This window comes from Eucalyptus grandis, chromosome 3, assembly GCF_016545825.1.
Source record: "Eucalyptus grandis isolate ANBG69807.140 chromosome 3, ASM1654582v1, whole genome shotgun sequence".
Lineage (NCBI taxonomy): Eukaryota > Viridiplantae > Streptophyta > Magnoliopsida > Myrtales > Myrtaceae > Eucalyptus > Eucalyptus grandis.
The window spans coordinates 56,344,179-56,360,454 of NC_052614.1; the positions used below are offsets into that span (position 1 = coordinate 56,344,179).

The 16,276-nt window shown below is 38.1% G+C and overlaps 1 protein-coding gene across 1 annotated transcript; it reads left to right on the plus strand.

Moving 5' to 3' along the window:
• The first annotated feature begins 200 nt into the window (after nucleotides 1-200).
• LOC104440016 (disease resistance protein RUN1-like) lies at nucleotides 201-7,192 on the plus strand. Its single transcript, XM_039309815.1, has 3 exons — nucleotides 201-821; nucleotides 3,382-4,066; nucleotides 6,139-7,192. Exons 2-3 carry the CDS (start codon nucleotides 3,570-3,572, stop codon nucleotides 7,190-7,192), a joined length of 1,551 nt encoding a protein of 516 aa, XP_039165749.1. The 5' UTR covers nucleotides 201-821; nucleotides 3,382-3,569.
• The last annotated feature ends 9,084 nt before the right edge of the window (nucleotides 7,193-16,276 follow it).

Consider the following 16,276-nt stretch of genomic DNA (forward strand, 5'->3'; position numbering starts at 1 on the left):
TTTGTTTCTTATTTTCGTTCCAAATGTGTTTTTGAACAAAAAAACAATTTTGGAACAAAACGCATCCAAACGCGTTTTTGTTTTTTTTCAGGCTCCTAGAACAAAAAAACATAAATTTTTGTTCCTTTTACGAAACAAGTGGCAAACAAACGCACCCATAGTGTCTGTTGTTATCCTTTAGTGAGACCAACCCCCTATTGAAGCCTATGATGATCACCGCCATCATTTATCACCATGTAAGGGTGAGCATAATTCTGGAATTGAATGGAAATCGGAGAATCGGATCCATGGGAACTAATCCAATTCTAGGTTTTAGAGTGAGAGAGTTCGATTTTCGGTTTCACTTTTTTAAGAACCGCCGGTTCCCAATCTGGTTCGGTTTTATAGGAACCGAACCGAGAACTGGAACCGGACCGGAAACCCTAAATCCCTGATTACATTCTCCCGTTCCCCAACTCAATTCCATTTCTCTCGCACTTTCACCTCTGTCCCTCCTTGCACGACGTTGAGCCCTTGTGCGACGCTGCATCTCATCTCTGTCGCGCTGCTTCTCCGACTCACTTAGTTTCCACTTCTCCATCGTTGCTGTCACGCCGAGCCCTTCGTTTTGCTGTCACCACTGCCGGCCGCTGCTCAGATCCGAGGGGTTTAGTGAAGTCACAGTGAGTCCACGCTTTTATTCTCCACGCTTTCTTGTCTCTTTTCAGATCGACCTCGACCTCCATTAATTCCTCTCTCAACTCAGACCAAAACCACGAAAATTGCGTGACCTGCGCCTCTCTCTCTCTCTCTCTCTCTCTACGGCAACCATCATCCAGCAGGTAAGCTTGTTGTTGGATCTGCTCGATTTCGTTCTTAATTCGATTGCTGAATCTGCGTGTGCGTACAATTACGCATGCGTTTTTTTTTTTTTTTTTGTCGAATCGGCTCGAGGCTGGTTGTGTATGTCGCTGGCGTTTGTTGCTGCTGATTTTGCGTTTCGATTGGTTCTGAGTGCTGGGGATCAAGGCCTGATTTGATAATCGTGGAGTTATTTCGATTGTTGCCTTCTTTAGCTCGCTGCTTGGCTACGATTGGTCTAGGGCTTTCATTGATAGGCTCAATCGGATATGTTGCTTTGTTAAGATGATTGACTGCACGATTGTTGGTACTTGGATATTTTTGAATTCATGATGGATGACCAATGTTGAGCTCGAATGAGTACTTCCTTAAAGGGTGCTATCTGGTATTTTAAGCAACTGATTCGTAGAACCTTGGGGTATGTCGATGAGATTATCTGCTCAACATCTAGTGATCTTGAGCAACTGACTATTCGAGTGAAGCTCCCTGATTTGGGCAATAGCTGAGATAAAAGGTGGAAGGATCTCGGTCTTTTGCCCGTCTTGCATTACTGAGTAGATTTCCTCAATGAGTTTACATTTTCCCTTTCCCTTCTGACTGTTGTTTGGCTGGTTTTGTGGGCTGGATTCACCTCTGTCCCAAGGCACAATTTGTCCCGATTGCACTGGAGTTTGCGGGATGAAATCATTTTCATGCTATCGTTGAAGTATTAGATGCAAGAAAATGCTACCTTGGCTTGAATTTTTTTTTGCTATTTTGTAAATGTTTGATCTTTATTTTGAAATTTCTAATGATGTTGTGCATATATGAAGTTGACATATCAAGATAACATTCCGTAGTATCCCAAGTATCTTTTTTGTTCATGGCGTCCATACTATTGTCACTGGATTAGGATATCAATCCACTTGACGGATGCTTGTTGAAAGGTGCCCCAAAAGTTGTTTAATTCTCCTGCAAGCGTACTTCTTGCTGTCATCTTTCTTTCCTTTTTCCTACATCCCATTTTGTTTGTGGTCCTAGATATTGTCTTGATCAACATGCTAGCCCCTTGTGAATTCTATTGCATCAGTTTAATGTGTAACATCAAAGCACTTGGCTAAGGAGGACACTAAGTTTTGATGAGATAGGACTTGCCTATCGCTTTGATGATGTCTTGTTTGTTATACTTTATCTTGTTATTTTATCATCATTAACCAGTACTTTTGTTTTATAATCTTATAGGTCAAAATTAACAATATCTTTCAGGAATGTCATGACTTCTCATTTTAATTATATTTATTTGAACCGTAATGCCAGGAAAACTAGTCTTTTGTATTCTTTTTGGTGAATGACAAGCTTGTTTAGTACTCAATATACCAAAAACGCTCTAGACGCTCCTTGTTTGGTTGATTGAATCAATAAGGAGCTTTCATTTTTATTGTTGGGCTCATTTTCGTTTTGCTTAACTAATAATGAAACCAAAAAAAAAAAAAGAACTTGTTAGATCCTATAACCTATAATAGGGTAGGTTTCAAGTTTCGACGGGTAGGTGTCGGGTTCTTAAAAAATGAAGAACCATACCCAAGTGTAGGTTCTGGGTGGAACCTGTAAGGAATTTGGAACCACTCACCCTTAGGTAGGGTTGACCACTCATCCCCATCCCCTCCCCTTTCTCTATCTCGCATGCTTGTACATGGTTGTGGCTGACAAATCCATTGCAATCCTCTATAACATTGGAATTGTTTTCTATCTTTTGGTAAAATGTATGAATTTTTTTTTTCATGTTGAACTAAATGGTAATTGCTTACTTTTCCAATTTATGCAAATAATTCAGCTTGTACATGTTATAGTGACAACACGTCGAGATCAAAAGGGAGTAAAGGTATCCTCCCGATTTTTTGACAATGTTAAGTTTAAGACTCGGCTGTATATGGGATGCATGCTGATTTTGTTGGGATTTTTAGGGGTGGCTGGCTCATTTTTTGTTCTCTACCTGAAGACATTATCTGATTTCTGTAGACTGTGTGGTGATTTTTCTTTCATTTATTTCTTGTGTTTGGGTTTAAAGAACTTTGGAATGCCAAATGAATCTTTATGGGGCCTGATATTCAATATGTTGGAGCCAAAAAGAAAAAACTGTGTGAGAGCATCTAGTATTGCTAGAGTTTGTTTATTGATAAAAATAAGTGTTGATTTACTTATTATTGGCAAAGTTGTCACCTAATAGACCCAATTCTATAATTTTATCAACTTTGAATTTCACATTGTGTTTCACATGGCAAATCAAGAAGCAAACCAAAATTAAGGACTGCTCACCACCCTCACTCTCACACACACTCTCTCTCTCTCTTTTTGATTTGCCATTGATATAGAACCTTTTTTATCCATCATAATTAAAAAAAAAAAAGCACGCATGACCCTTTATATGCACTGACTCCTCATGTTCACATGCCTCGTCCCTCTCTCCCTTTGCTATCCTCCAAATCTCTCTCTCTCTCTCTCTCTCTCTCTCTCTCGTGCTCTCTCTCTCCCTCCTTCACTGGTGTCTACTTGCTAATGCAGAACGTTAGATGGGAAATGTACAAGTTAATTTGATTTTAAACTGAGCCGGCCAAGTTTTAAGGTATCGGTACTCATTTGCCTAATTCATATCCAATATCTCAGCTCATTTCTTAGCCAGGCCACACCACACTAACCTCATTTTCTCTTCAGGAAAGAGAGATATCTGGAAATTAATAAACTTCCTACCTATGGCAAACTCAGAGGCTGGAACTAGTAATGATGTTGCACCAGCATTAGGAAGTGAGTACCAAGTGTTCTTGAGTTTCAGAGGGCCAGACACTCGTCATGGATTCACGGACTTCCTTTATAACGACTTGTCAGATGTCGGAGTCCGTGTATTTAGGGATGATGATGAACTTCGCGTTGGAGAAATAATCAGTGACAACCTGCTAAGTGCTATCAATAACTCCATAATTTACATACCCATCTTCTCTCGGACTTATGCTTCCAGTAAATGGTGCCTTTGGGAGCTTGCGCATATAGTGGACAACGTGTCTAAATCAAAGGACGAAAAGTGTATCTTTCCCATTTTTCTCGACGTGGAACCAGATGATGTTAAACTTAAAACGCAGATATATGGCAATGCTTTATTGGAACATGAGAGGGAGTTTCCCAACAAAGTTGAGGCATGGAGAGCGGCTCTTGCAGCAGTAGGTAAAATCAAGGGATTGAACGTGACATCAAGGTAAAACTCTTTTAAGATACCTACACATTTCTTGTGTTGATTTTTCTTTTGTTGTTGCTATTTTAGAGTATACAACGTTGGCCTGTCAAATGATTTCTTTTGTTCTTTGTTTTTTTTTTTTGGTTAAAGGGAACGTAGTGAAAACTACCCTTGCACTCATTCAACTCGACGTCCTCTGCTTTATAACATCTTCCCTGAAATATTCCCCCGTGATGTCAATAGCTTCATTGACATGGACCCCCATATTCCTTTTAACTATATTTTCCACTTCACTGTCTCGTTAGACTAGGAAATATTCAAGAGCACCCATTTGCATTTATTATTTGGGATGATTACTAAAATCAAGTTCAGACTATGCATTCAAGGCAGTTTCCATTTCCCATTAACGGGGAAAAGGCAGAAAAAAATTAGAAACGACATTTGGTGCTGACTTTGTTTTACACATTTCATGTGCTTTTTAAGAAACACCAAATATACGAGAAAATTGAGATATGAAGAAAAATCATGTTTAAATTTTCAATAGAAGCAAGAGCATTTTGAGATGAAGGATGACGGGGCTGTCATCTTGGGGACTCGAGCTCTGCGGAGCTCATGGGAGGTCCAAATCGAGGATGGGCAACCTTGATCTGGACCAGGCTGGAGGCAACGACTTTTGCCAACCTCTGATATGAGGTCGGTGGCCACACAGGGGTGTAGCTGGGTGCAGCCGCGTGGAGAGAGAGAGAGAGAGAGAGAGAGAGAGAGAGAGAGAGAGAGAGTTAAGTTCTCATGGGAGGTCCAAATCGAGGATGGGCAACCTTGATGGACTGGGAGGCAACGACTTTTGCCAACCTCGATATGATGTCGGTGGCCAAGATCCTTTTTGGATAGAGAGAGAGAGAGAGAGAGAGAGAGAGAGAGAGAGAGACCCCTTTTTGATGAGATTAAGTTAGGGCAACATATGCAATTTCAAAAGATTGGGGATTTGATTTGCATATTGTCAAAATATGGAGATGCCAATTGAAGTGCGTGGAAAATGGTTTTAGGGATTTATTACTTTTTCCCTTTTGACCTATCTTAAGGGTTGTATCAGGTAAACTAAAAAGCTTTGAAATATTGATCACCCATCTAATCTAATCCAAAGTAATAAAAGGTGGAGATGAATGATGGGCCACATGGCTCGAACAATGAGCTATTTGATGAGTTGGGGGCCAATGTTGCAGTGTCGTGGCCCCACCTGTCATTTATATCTTGTTTTGGGGGGTCATCGTGTGGCCTTTATATTAACAACTTAATATGCTTACTATAATTCATCAATAACAACACATAATTCGGCTGTTCAATTGATAAATTTAGATCTAACACATATTTTATATTAACAAACCAACTCTGTGCTTTTATAGCATGCGGGCACCCCATTAGCTTCTCCAAAGTAAATGAGCTATTTTTGCATAATGTCTTAAGAGTGGGCAAGCTTTTGGGGTTACGTCTGTTACCAACATGCTGCTCTAGAATTCCAGATTTTCTACCAAAAGATGGAATTATTGGATAGCAAACAGACAGGGCCTCTCCATTTTGTTTTAATATTGACAAAGAAGTCCACCTTAGATAGGTTATTTATGAGACTATGACTTATGCTTAGGTCTATGACTAGGTAAGATGCACAAGTTAAGTCAATATAAAAATTTTGGGCTTTTTCTTTTGGGATTATATTTTTTCTGTCAACCAAACTGCAATGCTCAATAGATGACGTATTTGTTTACATTATCTCGACTTATGATTCTCCCATTGCGATTGCTGAAATTTTGTCTAGGCCTAGCTAAATGCTAAAATTTTGCTTATGCACGATTCGGTAGACATTTGGTAACTGTAGCCATCGTGTCAATACTATTGTCTTCAGAAATTTATATAATCATAGATGAAAAACATATCAAGTGAGTTCTATTAATTTAGCCTATAAGTTATTATTTGTACTTAATTACTGTTTCGATGTACTTCATACCTTTTCAAGTTAAGATTTCGACAATCCCACATATGGTGCGTGGGTATGAATTTAATCTAGTAACTAAAGAATGTGCTTTTATGCCTTGCAGCCAAGCAGCGATTGTCAAATTAGTTGTTAAAGAGGTTTTGAAGAAGCTGAAGATAAAACAAAAATCAGTGACTGAATATTTAGTTGGAATTGATGATCGGATAAAAGAGTTGACAAAGTTTTTAGATGTCAGTCACGATGATGTACGGCTCATTGGAATTTATGGAATGGGTGGCATCGGTAAAACAACTATTGCCAAGGTCATCTTTAATAAATTATGTTCACACTTTGGGAAGTGTTGTAGCTTTCTTGATGACATTCGTGAAAGGTTGAATAAGGAGGGCATAGTCTCGTTGCAGAAGCAATTACTATCTGACATTGGTGGTTCTGGAACTATAGGAGATATCGACAATAGTGAAGGAGGAATGAGGAGGATTAGAGAAACACTTAGCAATAAGAAGGTCTTGGTGGTTTTGGATGACGTTGATAAGAAAGAGCTCATTAATGATCTAATAGGAAATTCCAAATTATATCCAGGATCTAGGATAATTGTTACAACAAGAAACACTTATGTTCTAGAAGTTGAGGGATATAAGGGTGAAACTCAACAGTATGAGATGTTAAAGATGGATGCTGGTTCTGCACTTCAGCTTTTTGGTTGGCATGCCTTTAGTGGAGACTTTCCTTCAGATGATTATTGCCGGCTTTCAAGTGACATTGTCTCAACTACGGGAGGGCTTCCATTAGCTATTCAAGTGATAGGTTCATTGCTCAAGGGGAAACGCCAAGAAATTTGGGAAGAGACATTGGAAAAGTTAAGGAATGTTCTTGCGAAAGAGATTCTAGAGAAGTTAAGGATTAGCTATGATGATCTAGAAGAACATCAAAAACAAATTTTTCTCGATATAGCGTGCTTCTTTGTCAACAAGAATAAGATCGATGCAATTTACATGTGGATTGATTGTAAATTTTATCCAAAGGGAGGAATTGAAGTCCTTACCAATAGGTGCTTGATAAAGATATTGGACAATGATAAGTTTTGGATGCACGATCAACTTATAGCACTGGGAAGGCATATTGTCCGTGAAAACAATCAAATGACCACAAAAGCATAGTAGGTTGTGGATTGCAAATGAGGCCCTTCAAATCATAGGAACCAAAAAGGTAAGTTAGAAACGTCTCATTTTCAAATAAAAGTGGTATATCCTAGGATTGGAGATTCTTTTTCTTTTTCTTTTTTTTTCCTTTTGTTTAGGAAATTTATCAATTTTTTCCTGCCCATTTGAGTTGTAAAACATAGTGGTTGGAAGTTGACAAACTTCTTGGCATCATTGCAAAATTTCACTTGCAGACAAAGCGCAAGGTTCAAGCGCTTGAGATATCTACAGATGGTTCCCCCATAGAGATTATAAATGAAGACTTTGAAAGGTTGCCGAACCTAAGATTCCTCGATTTAGAAAGGGGAACTTATGTTGGGGACTTTGCAAGGTGTCATTCAAATTTGAGATGGTTTTCTTGGTGTAATCCTCCTGTTTGGGGGTATAAAAGGATGAAAGTACTCGATTTGGATTTTAGGGCAAGCAATTTGTATTTGGATAAGCTTGTTGTTTGTAAACTTCACCACCTTAACTTCAAGGATGATTCAAAAGGATGGGATTTGTTCAAGGTAAATTACATGTTTTAAATTCTAGTCTAATAGTTCCCTTGTGTACACTATAATGGTTCTCTAACTCGACATGTCATTCATTTTTACAGAGAGCAGAAAATTTGAAAGTTCTATCTATTACTTGGTGTTCGGCATAATGACAATCCCAAACATCTCTAGATGCTCGGCTTTAGAGAGATTGACTCTTTTTCGATGCTCTAGTCTAAAGAGAATTGAAAACTTCATCGGAGATCTACAATCATTGATTGAGTTAAAGATTATAGAGTGCTCGAATTTAACTTATTTGCCAAAAGAAGTGGGGGCACTGGTGAAGCTCGAGTGTTTCTCCTTGCACATTGTAAAAGGTTGAGAGAACTTCCGACTCACTTGGGAATTTGACCTCATTGAAAGAGTTAGACTTGTCAGGTACTTGCATTGCCATACTTCCAAATTCCATTGGAATGTTAAAATTTAAATATTCGTAGTTTGAAACTTGAGAATTTTTCTTTTGATAGGAACGATAATAATGGAACTTCCCAGCTTCATTTTACAGTTAAAATCATTAGAGATCTTGCGCTTTCCATTGTGGCCATTGAATGTCAAGTATCTTGATTGGCAATTAACTTGTGGCATCAGCACTTTGGTAAATCTTAAAGAGCTGGATCTCTCTAGGCGTAATAGAATGAAATGTGAAATTCTCGTTGAAAGTGAAGGGAAAATCATGAGGTTTCATGACCTCCACATCCTAGACTTAACCGATTGTCATGAGATTCAAGAGTTACCGGAGCTTCCCATAAGTTTGACCTATCTACATCTTCAAGACATATCATTGGTCAGAAAACCTATCTTGTCAAAACTTACTAATTTGGTTACTCTGCTACTACGTGATGGCTCTGATTATGAAGGCAAATCAAAGCTAATCCCAGGATGCGACTTAAGGGGGATTGTGAATTTATCTAGACTGAAATGGGTGGAGTTAAGACTGCTGAACGTCCTTGCAAATTCACAGTTGACTTATCCTTCTCAACCACAAGAGATTGTTTTGGGACACTTGGACTCAAAACCCCCTATGCAGCTTCCATCCTCCAACTGGAGGTGGAGAAATTTGTCAACTTTAGAGATCTATTATTGCGAAGTGGAAGACATTTCGCTAGATGGACTATCACGACTGGAGAACTTAAGGGTTTTCGCATGTGACCGGCTTCAGAGATTATCCATTCCTTTGGAATTAAGGAAGCTGCAGCAAGCGACGGTGAAATATTGTCAAGACCTAGTTGAGATACAAGTTGTGGATGTTTCAAAATCATTGGAAGGCTTGATTGTCACTCATTGCAAATCTTTGACAATAATAAGTGGGTTATCATACTTGAAGAACCTGGAGAGATTGAAAATTAAATATTGCAATGTACTTACTAATGTTGAGGGCCTAAACGAGCTGGAGTCTTTGAAAGCTTTGTGGGTCTACTGTTGCTCGTCGTTGAGATGGTTGATTGATGCATCTTGCACAAAAATACCAGATGATTGCATTGTCTATATAGTGGGGTGTGGATACTTTATCAAAGAATCTTTCAAAAAATTTTTGGGTGCGGAGGGAAAGCCTTTGAAGCATTACAGAAAGCAGATCCTCCAGAATACATCAAAGAAGGTGCGGAATCTTCTTCACCAATATTTAATTCCTTTTTTGGCCAAATATCCTCTTCCTTTCTCCACACAATATCCGCCCTTTTAAAGTTGCCATTTTTTTTGTTGCACCCTAATTTATTAGGTGGATGATTTATTTCCGCTGATTCTGGTGTTAGACATTTGCGGTTCCTAAAGCAATCTTTCCCCCCTCTTTTGTGGTTCCCATTTTATGTTGTGCTTTAATTACTTAGGTTGCATATTTTTTTTTCTATCTTCGTCATTCATCTCTACTTGCCTTTTTAGTGTTGTAATAGTGCCAGTGAACTCAATGAATCATTCTTTTAATATTAATCATCAAAATTACTTTCATAGACAAGAAGTTAGATAATCAATCGCCAATTATAGATTTCAAAAGCAATTGATAAAAAGGAACAAGTAGGGGTGAGCATGTCGGATTGCCTAGATCGGGAATCGTTCGGACTAGACCGGACTGGCCGGTGTGGTCCTGTTTCTAGAGGAATCGGTCTAGTTCCTGGTTCCATAAAAATGGAACTAGTGATTGTTAGTCCGATTTCTGGTTTCTGGGGAATCGACCGGACTAGACCGGACCGACTTTTTTTTTTTTTTAATATATAATTTTTAATTTCTTAAAAATAGTAACAACTCTAGTATTTTTTTAAAATTTATTTATTTTTTTGCTAAGTGATTGGTTCCATGGGACTGGACCGTTGGTTCCCAGTCCTAGGACTGTCCAGTCCAGTCCCCAATCCCAAAAATTGGGAACTGAGAACCGATCACCCTTAGAAACAAGTAAGAAAGAAGCATCACAACCCCTTCAAGTTGCCGGGTTTAATGAAAAGATACGAGCTGGAAATAAATCGTTAGTAACTTTTTAATGATTGGTGCCTGTCATTGGAAGAAGATTAAGACATTAAAAAGGCAACCCACCATGAAAGGTAATCTACAAATAGGAAGTGTAAATAAAAGAAATAATACCCACCAACTCTAGCCTAGCATTAATGGACTTAAAGTAAATACACTACATCACTAAATCTAGCATTCATGTACCAAAGACAATCTTTTGACATGAATTGTACAATTTATTAAGTTACAAATAATTATATGCAATAAAGTGAAAAGACTATCTCACGAATGGGACAGTGTATAAAATTTTAATTATTGTACCACCTTAAGTTCACTTTGTTAACAAGTTAACAATTGCAAGATACAAAGTAATCTTAGGAGTGAGACTTGTCAAGATGTGAATTAAGTATTTTAAGTGCCTAGATGCAATAATTTGTGTATCAATAGAAATTAGTCAAGCTAAATGTCACTATAATATTCAAAAAGAAATTTAAAAATATTTCTATCGGTGCCATTTTTGAATAATTATAGCAGTATTGAGAAAATGTTTCTCAAGCGACCTCATCTACCCTTAATTTAATGGTTAATGAGAAAATGAATAGTTACCGTCCTCCAATCAATAGTGGTCAAAACCACTACTAGAAAGTTTCATTTACAGTGGCATTCCAATTTTCTAACCCCCCCCCCCCTCCTCCTCCTTAGAAAAGGGAATCTGTGATGAGATAGTACTCCTAGGTAGATAATTATCTTACTCGATGTTTAATTTAAATTTACATCACATTTATATTTGCGCTAGTTGGATTGTGGGTAAGTATGCAAAAAGTTTAGTGTATATCCAATAAATATGTTGTTTGGCTCTCCCATTGAAATTGTTACGTCACAGGATTCCTTCACAATCCGATTCCACCTTAGAGCAAAGAAGCCCAGTGGAGTGTGGTTTGGGTCTGTTTGTGGAATAGAGAGAGAAAAGGAAGGCGTCGACCCCGATTCAGTGACATATGAAGGATTGATTGCTGACGTGAAAAGTTTCGGCTTTCGTTTCGAGAGAATGTGGTACGAGAGCAAGGGGACTTTGCCAGAGCGAATAGAGATCATTAGTGATGGGGGTGTGAATACAATGTTGGACAGCGCATGTAGACAAGGATTCATTATTCATTTGTACGTCGAGGGAAGGGTTGACAGTGAGTGGGAGGGAGAATACGATGAGGAGATGATGAAGATGTTAAGGGAGGAACAGAGAATGAAGATTGACGTGTATTCCAATGAGGATGGGGCTAAGGGGGACGTTTCATGTCCTAATGAAGACTCAAACTCTGCACTCGTGGGGGGTGAAAGCGAAACTCATGGCAACTCCTTCGTTGATGATTCCGAGTTAGGGCAGGGCAATGCTGAATGTTTTGAGGCTACAACGTCAAATGCAGAAGAAGATTTAGACTGTTAAAAAACAGGCGGAGCTCCATGAAAAACTTACAGATGAGGAAACAATAACTTTGGAGCATTATGGAGAGGAGATTTTTCTGAATACATTAAACATGAACAAGGTTCGACATCTTCCTCATTGTGTGGGATTTTTGTTCAATTCCTTTTTAGGTCAAATCTCTTCCTTTCCTTAGCCACACATATATCCGCCCTTTTAAAAGTTGCCATTTTTTGTTTGTTGCACTGTAATTTCTTAGGTGGCTGATCGTTTCCTTGCATTAGTCACTTAACTCTACTTACCTTTTTGGTGTGGGATAGTCTTAGTTCTTTAATAGTGCTAGCAAACTAATATTATCTCTCTATGTATTACTTCATTAAAATTGCTTTCACAGATAACATGCTAGATAATAGATCACAAATTATTGATTTCAAAAACAATATATGATTTCTTTGTCAACTATTTTTTTCTTTTTTAAAGTTTTGCAATTGACATAGTTAATGCACAAATTTAATACTGTTCATATAATAAAAATAATTATGAACTAGTTGATTCGATTATTCCATTAATGTGCTTTGGAGAAATTAATGTCCAATTCGTATTTGTATGAAAGGGGAAAAAAACACAAGAACTCATTAAATTCTGCCAAGTGTCGTCACATGGAAAAACAAATGATGAAGGTAGATAATTGGTTGTGTGTGTATATATTTGGTCGGTATATATATATATTGAATATTATGATGATTTATCTCCTATGAATCTGTTGGTTTGCCTCTCGAGTAAACATAATTGGATCATTTGTTTTGCCTTTTTCTTTATTATTTCTGTTAGACTATTTATGCAAATTAATATAGGGCTAATCCATCCACCCGCAGATTAAGCAATAAATGTGTTACACATTTGTTTGCTATTTTGCCGATGCATGCATATACAGTGGGCTTCACTATTGAGTTAGGATGTAATTTTTATGTCAAAGTAAATTAAGGCACATACTGCTTTGGGAAAATAGTCACACATTGAGTTGGGATGTAACTTTTATACGAGTGAACATATTATTTCACTAAAGACTGTGACTTATGAAGAAAAGAGACTCTAACTAATTTCAAAGCATTTCACTTTAGAATAAGGAAGAATACAAAAACATTAATACTTTCATAAACTGATTTAAAACAATGTGTCCCATGGTTATGGATTTTTCATTCAAAAAGTAGAAAATAAAACTCCTTTTTAGTTACAGAATGCAAAGCAATTGAATTTATCCTAGTATTTTAACTGAAATAGATAATTAACATTTGAAGATGGTAGTACATGAAGTACCATGTGTAACTAAAGTGAAATAAGATGAAGATTTAAAGTTTACTAAATTAATAACATAAATAATAGAAAGAGAAATGAAACTGGATATAGATTTTGGTTAATTACAATTTCAGTCCTAACCTATTGTATGGATTCCAATATAGTTCTAAATCTTTCAATTGTTCCAATATAATTCTATATCTTTTGGCCAGTCATTATCGTCTTGCATGGCACGATTGGCAATTTGACGTGGAAAAAATTAAACGAAACAACATTGTTTTATTTGGAAGAATGTGCAACATGTAACAAAAAAAAAAATTGACTAAACCACAAAAATCCCCAAATGAACTCCCCTAATTCGCTGACAACGTCGATTTCCATCGGGATCCCCAATTTCCTCAAACCGAACCATAGTTTGCCATCACAATCACCAATTTCCACTCAACTGCGTCAACGTCTAGAGAAGAGATTAGCTATCTTGAAATTTTGCAACAGAAACGATAAAGAGCGCTCATGTTAGGTGTACATTGAAGTTGACAGCCTTCAATTTTTTTTCAAAAACCAGAAGAAAAAGACAAAAAAAAGGGTCTAAAGGTAAATATTTCATTGCGGTCTCTCTAAGTGTATTGCCTTTCTCTTTCTTATAATCCGTTTGTGTTGGGAGACTATTGCTGGTGCTGCTAGTGAGACCATATTGGCGCATGTTAATGGGATTGTAAGTAGTGGTTTTGTTTGAATTATTAGTTTTTACTGGCTTTTTTGGTTCATTGTGAATTCTAGTCATGTCAGCTCAAGAGTACAAGTGCTAAACATGGCAAGAGGCAGAGAGATGATGATCATGCAAGCCACACCAACACCACAGCAAAGGACTCTACTCGTGGCCAGCAGAGTGGCATTTCCCAGCATGTTACAAGAAGGACAACAAGACAAGCAGCAAAAAAACCACCACCAGTTGAAGTAGTAGCACTTCCCGTTGAAGCTGTAGGCCCATCAAGAAAGAAGAAAAAGAATGACAGCAAGCAGGCCAATCCTATAAGAAGTGCCAGGCTTATGAAAGGCACAACTGGAGGGACAAGTGATATCGTGCATCTAGATCAATAGTCACCTGGGATGTTTGACTAGATTGTGAGATCATTGTAGTGTGACTTTTCATTTTTTGGTGGATTCTGGATTCAGTGAACTAGTATGGTTGGATTGATAATATACTTATGACGTATTGCTTGCAAATGTCCTGCTTTTAGCAATTAACACGACTATCTTTTGTGATCCCTCTCTTATTGCAATCTGCTTTCACTGTTTCATTGCTGAATACACATCGGTTGATTAGATGATGTCATGCTAGATTGTCTATAGAACACTTGTTGCAAGCCCAGTTGTTCGTGTAAAACTACTTTTTTTTTACAAAATCCTAGCTCCATTATACCAATTTCAAAAATTTAGGCTCAATCTAATATGACAGATTGGAGCCAACAAGTCATGTGTATGCAAGTCCAGTGATATGTGCAAAATGCTCATTAAATTTCATTTATGCAAAACATGTCCATGACTAGAAAACAAGTTTTAGAACAGCTCATACGTGCCTAAACACAACTCTACCAACATAGTTCATGGCAGACTCAACACATCCTTCCCTTTAACCTTCCCACACATGTGAGCTAAAATAACTGGGGACACTCAACACGATCCATATTGTCTTCAATCTGGATTTGTCTTCCTATACATATTGTCTTCAATCTGGATTTGTCTTCCTATAACTTTGTCCCTTCTTGTTTCAAACACCATTTGTGTGTGTTCCCTGCTTCAGCCCTTTTGCATACCACTAGCTTTTGAAAACGGGTTTTTCATTTTAAGAAAAACTGTTGATTTGAATATAATCAAATGGCACATCATACTACATAAGAAACACTCAATTAAGTACGATAATTGTTGCTTTTCATTAGTCGAACCTCGTTTATTTGGTCCGGTGCTTTAAAAGGCAAATCACGATGCGGTTTTTGAGTGTCCGCCCTGATAAGGAAACTGATGGGACCAGAAAAAATTTATTCACTTCTTGAATTAAGGAAAGTGCGGAGGAAATCGGCGGTGCCTCAAGATTGCACCTGCACAGGACTAGCAAATGCACCTTATTAAACCAGCAAATATGCCATTATTACCTAGAATTCATTTTGTAAATGACAATGTACAAGGTGAATAAAATTAAATATTGGAATAATCTCGCTTTTCTTATCGCTCGACCTGAGCCTGATAACATCTCAACACATGATCGGTTGATGTGATAATATGTGTAAACAATACTAACAACCTCACTTACTCCATTTCTTGAGGGAAGGAAAGGTAAAACTCTCTAGTTTTCTGGAGTCCTGCCATCTGTCACGCTGTGTACTCTCATATGAAATTGATCGCCCGTTGGAGGAAGAGCATGATCGTCGTCGTCGTTGTCACCATCCGTGGTTTTTTGTCTGGCAAAGAACCATCATTTCGAATCAGGTTTTGGCCGTCAACAATCAGAAACCTCTCGATCCCTTTCACAACCTACTCCTCTTTTAGTCCACCGTTCGTTCGTCATCACTTCCTCTTCGGAGTGACCTCTGTTTCTTCAGTCCGCAGAAGAGACTGAAGGATGGCCACCATTGCAAGACTGATATCAGTTGTGCTAGCGTTTGCCAGACAATCATACAATGGACTTAATAGTTGCGAATTCGCAATGCAATTAGTACAGAAGATATACAGCTAAAACCATCAGTAGAGTCGAGCACGAAAGCTTAACCAAACTCTCTGTAGCTTGCAAAATCATGTGATCTCATGTTCTATGCTCGAACATGACGCCCGTAGCTCTCCTTCAAGCTTATACTTCGGTCGCACTGTTGCCTTCGAATACTTCGTCTGAGATTCTGATTCTTTCTGCTTTCAACAATACTCATTTATGTTAGGCCACAAAACCAAATATGACCTGTGGTGCGGAATTTGATTAGTCCCGGTGCTCCATGTTTTTGCATTATGGAGAGAGTGACGAGGTTCCGTGAACACTAGGTGTTTGTGAAAATTCCTTGGTGAAGTATGGAGGTGAATACCAGTATAGTGGTCAGCCTAAATGGTGCCAACTAAAGAACATGGAAAGGCAAGATACTTGATTTGCTTTATCGCAAGGAAGTGCATGGTCCCATAGAGTGACGAGGCCAAGCCCGATTCCACTGACCAACAATGGCGGGCTTTGGCAACCCTGTTTGCAAGAGAATTGGCCTCGGTCGCAGGAGCGATGAATAATTTCAGTGGACATCAGATTGGCCGGCGGCATCTTGCAATCAAGTACAGAAGAGCTTGGGTGGTCAATGCTGTATGAAGTTGAAACGTTCG